The sequence below is a fragment of the Arachis hypogaea genome, chromosome 12 (assembly GCF_003086295.3).
Source record: "Arachis hypogaea cultivar Tifrunner chromosome 12, arahy.Tifrunner.gnm2.J5K5, whole genome shotgun sequence".
NCBI lineage: Eukaryota > Viridiplantae > Streptophyta > Magnoliopsida > Fabales > Fabaceae > Arachis > Arachis hypogaea.
In genome coordinates, this window is record NC_092047.1 from 96,948,190 (window position 1) to 96,960,557 (window position 12,368).

The window sequence follows — 12,368 nt, forward strand, 5'->3', positions numbered from 1 at the left end:
TCATTGTCAATGGACAGAGAATCAAGCATTATCTAGAAGGCAATATTGAGCAAGAATGCTCAAGGCTGAAGCTAGATTAAAAGCTCAGCAAGGTCCAGCTAAGGACATTAAAGAAGCGCTTGTTGGGAGGCAACCCAATTTTTATTTACTTTCATGGTTTTTCATGTTTTATTAGGTTCATGATCATGTGGAGTCACAAAATAAATATTAAAAATTGAAAACGGAATCAAAAACAGCAGAAGAAAAATCACACCCTGGAGCATGGTTCTGGCGCTGAACGCCCAAAATGGGCAACATCCTGGCGCTGAACGCCCAGAACAAGCATGGTTCTGGCGTTCAACGCCAGAAATGGCTAGTAAATGGGCGTTGAACGCCCAAAATGGGCACCAACCTGGCGCTGAACGCCCAGAGTTGTGTGCAAGGGCATTTTGCATGCCCAAATTGGTGCAGGGATATAAATGCCTTGACACCTCAAGATCTGTGGACCTCACAGGATCATTTCAAGATCTGTGGACCCCACAGGATCCCCACCTTCCCTCCTCATAATCCTAGTTTTTTCTTTCCACATCTTCTTCTTCATCTATTCCCTCTTCTTTTGCTCGAGGGCGAGCAACATTCTAAGTTTGGTGTGGTAAAGCAATTATGTGAAGGATCTATAGCTCAGTGGTAGAACATGTGGCTGCAAATCAAGAGATACCTCAGGGGATGCACTTCCCTCCACATAATTATTGGAAGCAACTGAGGATAGAAATACCAAAAATCACTAGGAATCAAGCCACAAAGGCAAGGAAGAGACATAAAAGAGCTCAAGAACATCATTGGTGCCTCAAGAAGGAAATGCCATCATCACTAAGGTGGACTCGTTCCTTGTTCTTACTTTCTCTGTTTTTCGTTTTCTCTATGTTAAGTGCTTATCTATGTTTGTGTCTTCATTACATGATCATTAGTAGTAATTAGTGTCTAGTTTGATTTTATCCCCAATTAAGTTATAGTCTATTTTTCTCATCATCAGCAAACATGAATAAAATAGTAGATCTTTTGAATAAGAGGCAATAAAATTTCGAGTTTTTAATAAGAAAAATTCTAATTAGTAACATGTGGTGGCAATGCTTTCTGTCTTCTGAATGAATGCTTGAACAGTGCATATGTCTTTTGAATTTGTTGTTTAAGACTGTTAAATATGTTGGCTCTTGAAAGAATGATGAACATGAGACATGTTATTGATAATCTGAAAAATCATAAAAATGATTCTTGAAGCAAGAAAAAGCAGCAAAGAACAAAGCTTGCAGAAAAAAAAATATAGAGAAAGAAAAAGAGAAAGCAAGCAGAAAAAGCCAAAGCTCTTAAAACCAAAAGGCAAGAGAAAAAAAGCCAATAGCCCTTAAAACCAAAAGGCAAGGGTAATAAAAAGGATCCCAAGGCTTTGAGCATCAGTGGATAGGAGGGCCTAAGGGAATAAAATCCTGGCCTAAGCGGCTAAACCAAGCTGTCCCTAACCATGTGCTTGTGGCGTGAAGGTGTCAAGTGAAAACTTGAGACTGAGCGGTTAAAGTCAAGGTCCAAAGCAAAAAGAAGAGTGTGCTTAAGAACTCTGGACACCTCTAATTGGGGACTTTAGCAAAGCTGAGTCACAATCTAAAAAGGTTCACCCAATTATGTGTCTGTGGCATTTATGTATCCAGTGGTAATACTGGAAAACAAAGTGCTTAGGGCCACGGCCAAAAATCATAAAGTAGCTGTGTTCAAGAATCAACATACTGAACTAGGAGAATCAATAGCACTATCTGAATTCTGAGTTCCTATAGATGCCAATCACTCTGAGCTTCAATGGATAAAGTGAGATGCCAAAACTGTTCGGAAGCAAAAAGCTACTAGCCCCGCTCATCTAATTAGAATCTGAGCTTCATGCAAAAAAACTCTGAGATATTATTGCTTCTCAACCTATTAGTCTTCTATTTTATTTGTCTAGTTGCTTGAGGACAAGCAACAGTTTAAGTTTGGTGTTGTGATGAGCGGATATTTTATACACTTTTTGGGGTTAATTTCATATAGTTTTTAGTATGTTTTAGTTAGTTTTTAGTTTATTTCCATTAGTTTTTAGGAAAAATTCATATATCTGGACTTTACTATGAGTTGTGTGTTTTTCTGTAATTTCAGGTATTTTTCTGGCTGAAATTGAAGGAGCTGAGCAAAAATCTGATTCAGGCTGAAAAAGGACTACTGATGCTGTTGGATTCTGACCTCCCTTCACTCAAAGTGGATTTTCTGGAGCTACAAAACTCGAAATGGTATGCTTCCAATTGCGTTGGAAAGTAGAGATCCAGGGCTTTCCAGAAATATATAATAGTCCATACTTTGCACAAGGATAGACGATGTAAACTGGCGTTCAACGCCAGTTCTCTGCCCAATTCTGGCGTCCAGCGCCAGAAAAGGATCAAAAGCTGGAGTTGAACGCCCAAACTGGCACAAAAACTGGCGTTCAACTCCACAAATGGCCTCTGCACGTGGATTGCTTAATTCTCAGCCCCAGCACACACCAAGTGGGCCCCAGAAGTGGGCCTCTGCATCATCCATCATAGTTTACTCATTTGTTGTAAACCTAGGCTACTAGTTTGGTATTTAAACAACTTTTAGAGACTTATTTTGTATCTCATGATAATTTAGATCTAAACTTTGTATTCTCTGACGGCATGAGTCTCTAAACCCCATTGTTGGGGGTGAGGAGCTCTGCTGTGTCTCGATGAATTAATGCAAGTATTTCTGTTTTCCATTCAAACACGCTTGTTCCTATCTAAGATGTTCATTCGCGTTTAACTGTGATGAAGGTGATGATCTGTGACATTCATCACCTTCCTCAACCCATGAACGTGTGCCTGACAACTACCTCCGTTCTATATCCGATTGAATGAGTATCTCTGAGATCTCTTAATCAGAATCTCCGTGGTATAAGCTAGAACTGATGGCGGCGTTCATGAGAATCCAGAAAGTCTAAACCTTGTCTGTGGTATTCCGAGTAGGATTCAAGGATTGAATGACTGTGACGAGCTTTAAACTCCTGAAGGCTGGGCGTTAGTGACAGATGCAAAAGGATAGTAAATCCTATTCCAACCGGATCGAGAACCAACCGGTGATTAGCCGTGCTGTGACAGAGCACGTGAGCGTAGTTTTCACTGGAAGGAAGGAAGGTAGCCATTGACAACGGTGATCCCCCAACACACAGCTTGCCATAGGAGGACGTGCGTGCGTGAATCAGAAGACAGAGGAAAGCAGAGATTCAGAAGACAAAGCATCTCCAAAACTCCAACATATTCTCCATTACTGCACAACAAGTAACCTTTAATTTATGCTCTCTTGGTTATTCGCAATTCAACTGATAAACATAATTGACTTCCTGACTAAGATTTACAAGATAACCATAGATTGCTTCAAACCAACAATCTCCGTGGGATTCGACCCTTACTCACGTGAGGTATTACTTGGACGACCCAGTGCACTTACTGGTCAGTGGTACGAGTTGTGAGAAGTGTGATTCATAATTCGTGCACCAGCAGGTTGTATGTGATTAACACCGGTTGAGAGGTCACCAATGCACCTCCAGATCTGAACCCCAGGGTTAGTCTGGATCCATTCTGATTGAGGGTGAAGCTCCTGCAATCCATTCTCCTTAATGATCTTACTCAAAACGCCACAAACAAGGTCGAATCTTCTGAATCAGAGAATGTTGTGCCTTTGGATTCTAGCCTCTACCACAAAGACTCTAATCTCCCCATACCTCGGTTAAACTGATGTTTCGAGAAGTCCCCAACGAAGTCATGGATTAGCCGTCTAAGAGATGTATAATCAAGCTGGTGGTTCAATGCTTTTCAGTTACATAGTCACATGAACCCAAGAAGAACACGGGTGGTTGTCAGGCATGCGGTCTTAGAATGAAGAACGAGGATATATCTTAGAATAGAGAATCAAACACTATTGTTTGAGATGATGAGTGAAAGGTCGGCTTCGGGAGCAACAACTTGAAACTGAGCTTTCAGATTCGCAACCATTTCATCCATACCTTCAGCTATCGTCTCCTCAAGCTGCACGTATCTGTCTCAATATTTAGTGACCTCGTCCACCAATGGCACAAGCGTTAGACAAATATCCATCTGTTGGAATTATTTGTTTTTCTAATCAACTTGGGTGGAGGAACTTCTGCGGATACTGTTAATGATATCCCTTTAAGTGAGGCAGTTAGAAGAAATATTAGAAGGACGATGGTTGACTTAAATATGTCACCTGAAGGTAGTCAACAGGGGTCAAATGTCAAAGATTCTAATGATGGTATGATGCAAGTTGATGTTGAAAGTCATGGGAGTTCTGCTATTAGAGACCCGACGACGAATCCATATCAAGTTAACTCTAATGACGGTGAAGATGTTGAGGCTGAACCAAAATGTTCCAGATAAAGAGAAGGAAGAAATGAACTATTACAGTGACACACAAATCACACTGACATAGCCTACTATTTTTCGACCATATGATTGGCCGGATCACTTTTTCACATTAAATCTCGAGGCAATGACTTCAGATTGTTTATTTAGTCAAGGAGGCCCCGATGATGATCCCACTAATGAATTTGAGATTGGACAATAGTATGAAAACAAAAAAAAAAAGAGATGTTGGTGTTATTAGGAATGACAAAAAAATTCGAATTGTGAATATCTGCGGGAATTATCCATGATAGAGACTGAGACCCGCCTCGTAAATAAATAAGGATGGGGACGGAGATTGAGATACGCTCCCCATAAAGATTTGCGGAAAGAAATTACTTAAATGTTCTTATATATATAAGTTGTGTAAGTATTTCTAATTTATTTTATTTTAATTTATATATTAAAAATTTTATGGATATGTTATTATGTTAAATTTATAGTTAAATCGTGTTTGATTTTATATATATTTTTTTGGTAACTTTTTTTTTGTGACTGATTTGATATATTTGGTTGAATTGTATAAGATTTTATCATGTTTGTATCAATTTTTTTAAAAAAAATAAAATTTAATATCCATGGATATTCGCTGAAAAAAAAATAAATGGAAACGCGTAACAGGAATATAATGGGGACGGGAGACATTTTACTTAACCTTTCCTATCCCATGAAGACTCATTGCCATCCCAAGTGTCATAGGTTGAAGATGAAATAAAAGGACAACTTTGAAATTTTGGTTAATTTTTAAAAAGTCAACAAAATTTAAGTTTAGGTTATTTTTATTATACAGAACTCAATCTTATATCAAACACAAAAAAATTGACTATTCAATAAAGACTAACACAAAAAAGTGACTATTCAGAGTTGGAGATATCTTGGATTTTCACCTCTCCTCTCTGCTGCATATGATTAGTTGATTCTTAATCTCGTCTCCCTTCCGAGTCGTGTTTCTTATTTTGGTAGAAAAACCGGCAAGTTTAAAATAATTTTTGTAGAACTTTCTAACTTCTTCTAGTGTCTTAAAAGTCATCCCGACCTTTGAGATAAATTGTTCATCCACGACATACTTGGTATGCATAATGAACCGAACATGTTATTAAAGTAAAATAATTGTATAGTACTAAATGAACGGAACATTATCCATTATATAAAATCAAATTCAATACAGTTTTCTGCATAATGAACCGAACACCTTATTAAGGTGAAACAATTGTATAGTACTAAATGAACGGAAGAATATCCATTATATAAAATCAAATTCAAAACAGTTTTCTGCATAATGAACCGAACACCTTATTAAGGTGAAACAATTGTATAGTACTAAATGAACGGAATATTATCCATTATATAAAATCAAATTCAAAACAGCTTTTTGCATAATTAATCGAACACCTTATTAAGGTGAAACAATTGTATAGTACTAAATGAACGGAACATTATCCATTATATAAAATCAAATTCAAAACACCTGTGTCTACAATTTAAAAATTATATCAATTCAATTCAATTTAACAATTGCATTCCATTCAATTCGATTGAAAAAATAATCCAAACATTGTCCGCTTGATTCGTTTCAAAAGAATAATCCAAATCGCTCTGATTCAACTGATTTGAAGTTGAATCATTCATTGTTTTGATAACCTATTGAAATCCACAGATCGAAGAAGAAAACGAAGAAGAATAGCAAGAAGAATGACGAGTAACAGAGAAGAACAACGAGCAGCAGAGAAGAAAAAAAGAAGAACGACGAGCAGCAGAGATTGCATATCCAAAAATTACAATGCAAATCATTAACGTTGAAGATGTTTATGTCGAAGAAGAAACTTTACGTAATTCTGTTACGATAATAGGAGGGAGAAGGAGGAGCGCGTATATTTCACAGAACTTAGATGACTTGATTAGATTTTTTGCATGAATATGGAGCATTATTGATAATTATAATAGTAATTATATATATATATATATATATATATATATATATATATATATATATATATAAGAACTTATCTATATGCATGTAATAATACAAACAAAAATTGAGGAAATTAATATTACGCACTATTATTACTAAGAATTAATTAGTAAAAGGGACAAATACCAATAAAAATATTAAAAAATATTGACCATGAGTTGCCATTAAATATATGAATTTAGCTAATTTTTAGAACACATAATAACATTATTATTAATAAAAATTTTATTTTAGCAAGTATGTAACAAATAGCATATATAAGATAAAATAACTTTGGTATTAATTGATAATTTTATATTAGATTAATTTAGTCTATTTAAATTTTTTGATATTATCCAAATATGTTTTATTTTTTTAGACCATGTTTTTATTGAGACAAAATATATATATATATATATATATATATATATATATATATATATTTCCTTATTTACAACTCTTCTTAAGCAGTAAGCAGTAGATGTGTGCAACAATAATAATAAACACATAAATTTATATTTCAAGTATAAGTTATGTAAATGTACAATGTGTCACCTCTCCATTACTAAGGAGTTTTAGAAAATGAATAGATCTCGAATACTCAGACCTTGATCTGTGTCACAAAAGCTAAATGGGTAATGAGTATTCGAGATACGTGCAAAATTCATAAAAAGTCTCAATATTCGACATATGCACAGAGTTTCAATTAGCGTTTCAGTTAGGGGTGTGCATGGCCCGACCCGACTCGAAGACCCGACCCGAGCCCGAACACTTTAGGGGCTATTTTGGTGTGATTTTATCGGGTCTAGGGTCGGGTAAGGGTCTAAAAAATAGACCTGGTCATTATTTCGGGTCGGGTCCGGGCCATGGCTTGGGTCACCCGAAGTCGGCCTGGTGGCCCGGTCATCATATACAATTAATATTGTGTTATTAGTGATGGATGATGGCTATTCTTATGTGGAATTTAAGTATTGTAAACCTTAATATTTTGTGTTATTAGTTATTATAAGACTATAAGTTAATGTTTTATGTTTAAAATGCAAAAGATTTTAGACTAATGCATAATATTGTGTTATTTATATTGATTTAAATATTTGGTGTTATTAGACAATATTAGTATTGATTATGGTTATGCTTTAATTTTAGAGAAGAGTTGGTTCTTGTTATATTTTTCTAAGTGAATTTTACCATGTCAAATAATGGTTGGAGTCTTGGAAATTTGGATATTTTCACATGCTAGCTTATAAGAAGGTATCAAGGTAATGTAATGTTAATGGCCCGGTTTTTACCCGGTATAATCGTGGCCCGAAAGTGTATAGGTTTCATCGGGTCTAAGGTCGGGTTCGGATCTAATAAATAGGCCCGGTATATATTTCGGGCCGGGTCTGGGTCACATCAAACCCGGTTTCACCCGACCCATGCACACCCCTAAATTTTCAGTCAATGAAATGTATGTATAATTGAATTGATTCTATGTTTGTGTGATTTTTTTCCATCTCATTTAATTTAATTCAAATAATTTTAAATTTTATAATTATAAAAATATACTTGTATTGTTGTAGTAGTTATTTATGAGTACTGCAAAATTAAATTTTAAAAAATGGCATTATTAAATTAAGTTTTCCGCGTATAAAAATAAATTGGCTACAATCTAAGTGCATGCTTAATCTAATAAGGCCATCTTCTATGTTGGTATGGTAAGATAGTATCTATACAATATAAAATTAAGGGTTAAGTACAATTTTAGTCCCTAACGTAGAGACCGAAAATTTTTTTCGTCCCCAAAGTTCATGTTGGTTTTAAAATGGTCCCTTGGACAATTATGCCCCTGAGTTTGTTACTATCCGTTATTGATTTATTATCGAACAACAACAACAACAACAATAATAATAATCGAAATAAATAAAAAAGAGATCATTGTGTGTGAAGGAGAAGAGCATCGTCTTCTTCGAAAGCTCAGAGGAGGGAAGCAGCTATAGGGTTCAACAAAGCAGAGGAAGGGTTCGGAAAGGCTGCGTCAATGGCTTCCCAGAGTTCTAGATCGTGTTGAGCTCGATCATCTGTGAAGGAGTTGGTATGTGTACATAGAGAGAGGTCGATTCTGCGAACGTCAATGACGAAGGACAACCCAGGCTGACGATTTTGGGGTTGCATATACTATGAGGTATCTTGTTGTTTCCATTTTGTGAGCATGAGTTTTGGCACCTGAGTTTGTTTTATCTAAAGATTTCTGGGTTGTGATAGGTTCAGAATGCTTGTGATTTCTTTTGGTGGGCAGACCCGGAGGCTGGAGGAGCGCAACAGGATACTGAAATTGCAAGAAGTAGGAAAAAAATTACAACTTTGAAGACAAGATTAAAGGATGTTGAATAGAAGCTGAGGATTGTAGCTACTTTAGGGATATTTTGGTGGATTGGATTTTTGTATCTGTTTCTGCAGAATCCACATAAGTTAGGGCAACCATATGGAATGCACTTAAATTGCATATGATTAGTTAGTCAATTTTAGGGTTTTATTGTGTTATTTTGGTAAATTGATAGGAAAACTTGTGATGTTACAATGGGTGTTTCTGTTGTATAATTTGTGAACCTGTTTGAATCTATGAATGAAAGTGATGTGTTAGTTTCCAAGCTTAAATCAAAAGCTCTGTTTTGCAATAATTTAAAGTAAATATCTGTACATGTGGTAATGCCATAATGAGTTGAAGGCCAAATTCAATTCAAGGCAACTTAAAACATTGACAATTCAACTCATGCATAACACAATTCATAAGCTAAAAAGGGCAATTACATTAGATGTGATGTCACTTAAACAAAAAACACAATCCAACATACGACTTAAACATAGTTCAAAACACTTAACCACCTAGAACAAAATAACAAAATAACATTGTTTGAAGCTTAGTGACACGGTCATAACAGACAAATCATAACAGAAAAATGTGAGACAAAAAATATAATAATGAAAAATTAACAAGAATAATAAAAAAATGTAAAATTAGTTATGTCCCTTGTTAGTGTCTTCGTGTCCTTCCTGTCAGGATGGACACAAAATACACTAATTCAGTGTCTCTGGACACAATGTCTTTGTCCATATCTCCTCTGTCAAACACGATTTTGTGTCTCTGTGTCTTTGTCTCAGTGTCCTATCTCTGTAAACAAACACAGCCTTAAAGATTTTCCCATGCACTAGGAGGTAATTTTGCCATTAGCTTCAATTTCTGCAGAGGGACATGTGGTGCACCAGTCTGGATGACAGAAAAATGCCTCTTTCTCTCAGTTGGTTGACTGTGTGAGTGCTTCTTGCTGGTAGAGGATGCTGCTGTTGCACTTCTCTTCTTAGCCAATCGTTGGCTTGAAGGAGCTTTAGGGTTGGACTGAGCTGGTGCAGTCCCTGACTTTTTGGGCTGGATCTTGGGCTGAGTTGAAGCATCATTGGGATTAGTGGCTAATTTCTTGGGCCTAGTTGCTGGTTTCTTGGACTGACTTGTTGGAGGGTTGGGTTGTGAGCATGAAATCCTTCTAAGTATCCCTCTCTGAACTGTTTGGTCAGGGGGTTGTGAGCGTGAAACCTTCCAACCTCTCTTAGGACCCCTGCTAGCTTGTTAGTTTGCAGATTGGACCTATGAGGGAAATTAAAATTTGATAACATGAATCACAATTTAACATATAACAATTTATTTACCAAATTGAACCCTAAAACAAATTGGCACATACCCTCTTAGGATTTGTGCAGCCTCCCTTCTTGTGTCCTACAGTACCACAATTACAGCATCTTTGTATTTGGCCCCTTCGGGAGAGGTGAGTCTGGCGTCTGTTATCCTCATCTCCGGGTCCTCGCTTCCTCTTCTTCACTAGTCTGTGACTTGGCCTCCTATAGGGTGGTGGCATGACATCATCATACTGGGTTCTCTCCCATATATCTAGCCCATTCAGAGGATGTATCACTTCCTGGTAGTACCTCAGGTAAGCATCCTTTTTGTAGCAGTCATCCACATATGACTCCAAGTCCAGCCCCTTAAAGGTGATGCAGCTGATGGCATGAGGAAAAGGTAGCCTGCTCATCTGCCACCTTCTACAGGAACACTCAGAAGCAGACAGATCCACAACAAATTTTTCTAACCCACACATCACCTCATACTTACTAGCAGTCGACCAATATGGCCTGCAGTCCCTAGCAAACGTTGCCCTTTTCTCTAATTTCTTCCTAATTATTAGCATGATGTTACCTTGGTACAGTTGAATCCTATCTCTATTGGCAGCTCATCTAGTCATTAGATACAGCCTAATGTCCTCTAACATAGTTACAATTAGTTTTTCTCTTACCTCAATCTATTACAGCATTAAAACTTTTACTCATGTTGTTAACAAGGGAGTCACATTTTGAATGAAATGTAAATCTAGAACGGGACTAGAACCTGGGTGGAATGTTGTTCAAGTGTCGAAATTCCCCCTCATTCATGATCCTTGGTGATTTCATCTCCTTCTCCCAATCTTTCCAATGCGTTGACTTTGCACACTGCCACATTTGGTTCTTCAGCTCCAATCCAGGAAATTTCTTCCTGAAGTTGTTATACAGATGCCTCACGCAATATCTATTGTCCACCCCTGGAATGACCTCCTCAAAAGCTTGTAACAAGCCCTGCAATACGAAGGTGAGCATGCCAACATTAGTCCAGTATTAAAGGTTTCTTAATGCCAAAAACTAATGTGCATCTGCCAATTTTTTCTGGACCTAAATCATCAGCAAGATGGCATAGAAACCAAACCCAGGAGTCCTTTGTCTCAGCTTCAACCACCGCATAAGTAATAGAAAGGATCTGGTCATTGGGGTCTCTTCCTATTGCAGTCAACAACTGGCCACCTTGAGGAGTCTTTAAAAAGCACCCGTCCAAACTCCAAACCAATAAAGGGTCTACAATGTTGGAAACTCTTCTTGCATGCATCAAAGCAGACATACAATCTCCCAAATACACAGTAATTCATTAACTCTGGGGTCTGGATCTAATGGGTAAAATCTGTGGACCGAATCACTTTCAGGACAACCGATGAACCTGGATTTGCCCTTAGAAGCTCAGCACAATAATCATTAATCCTTTTATACTGCTCCCTAAATGCACCCTGAATCTGGCTTAGTGCCTCTTGCTTCGTTTTGGCTGCCATGGATTTAGTCACAGTGAGATTCCATTTCTTCTGTGCCTTTGCCACCAACTCCTTTATTTTGATTCTAAGATTAGACTCTACCTTCTTCTTAAACTGGGCTCCAAGCCACTTAGTGTGCATTATGCCAACCTCGTGTGTTGCACGTTCATGCTTCTTAACTGTCATGTTGATTCATCCCAAACCCTATGTGCATAGAGCTAAAATGGGCAGTCTTTCTGACAAACAGTCCTAACCCTCACCAAGTCACACTTCTTAAACTTGATACTTCTAGCCGTATGAACTGCATAAGCCAAAACAGTATCCTTAAATTCTTGTCTAGATGCATAAAGTATTCTTACCTTCCATCTATAGTTAGTCATATCCTTCTCAGGTTTATGAACTGGAAACCTTTGACCCCCACGATCTGATGCATCATCAGCGTCCTCCTCAGGATCATCATCCTCCACCTCATTTCCACCAATCATATTGTCTATCTCCAATTCATCACTATCTACCCCTTCCTCATCACTAAGCTGACTTGTCCCAACCCCCTTTCCCTTGGCAGCAGTATCTTTGTTAGGCACAGAATTAGTTTTCCCAAATCCACTATCGTATTCATACTCCTCCTCACTATTAGTGAAGTGAATGTCACATGCACTGTCCCCCTCCTCATCGGATGGCAAATACTCAGGGTCATCACTATCTTCATCACTGGATTCATTTCGATCTCCTCCAAACTGTCCTCCAAGCTGGGTTCCCTTATTATGTTCCCCACTTCCCTCAACTGCTTCAGCCCCATCATCATCG

At 37.4% G+C, this 12,368-nt stretch overlaps 1 protein-coding gene across 1 annotated transcript; it reads right to left on the reverse strand.

Moving 5' to 3' along the window:
• Positions 1–10,024: 10,024 nt before the first annotated feature.
• On the reverse strand, positions 10,025–11,747 carry LOC112730305 (uncharacterized). The gene is made up of 6 exons (XM_025780399.1): positions 11,474–11,747; positions 11,189–11,382; positions 10,838–11,061; positions 10,746–10,751; positions 10,137–10,626; positions 10,025–10,042 (listed from the first exon to the last, which is right to left on the reverse strand). Exons 1-6 carry the CDS (start codon positions 11,745–11,747, stop codon positions 10,025–10,027), a joined length of 1,206 nt encoding a protein of 401 aa, XP_025636184.1.
• Positions 11,748–12,368: the final 621 nt, after the last annotated feature.

Bases quoted from the DNA above. Each gene is read 5' to 3' on its own strand.
- LOC112730305 (XM_025780399.1), bottom strand. From the start codon at position 11,747: ATGACAGTTAAGAAGCATGAACGTGCAACACACGAGGTTGGCATAATG. The intron at 11,383-11,473 runs GTTCATCGGTTG...TGTATTTGGGAG, and splicing joins GCTTCTAAGGGCAAATCCAG to ATTGTATGTCTGCTTTGATG. The intron at 11,062-11,188 runs GTTTGGTTTCTA...TTCGTATTGCAG, and splicing joins CTGAGACAAAGGACTCCTGG to GGCTTGTTACAAGCTTTTGA.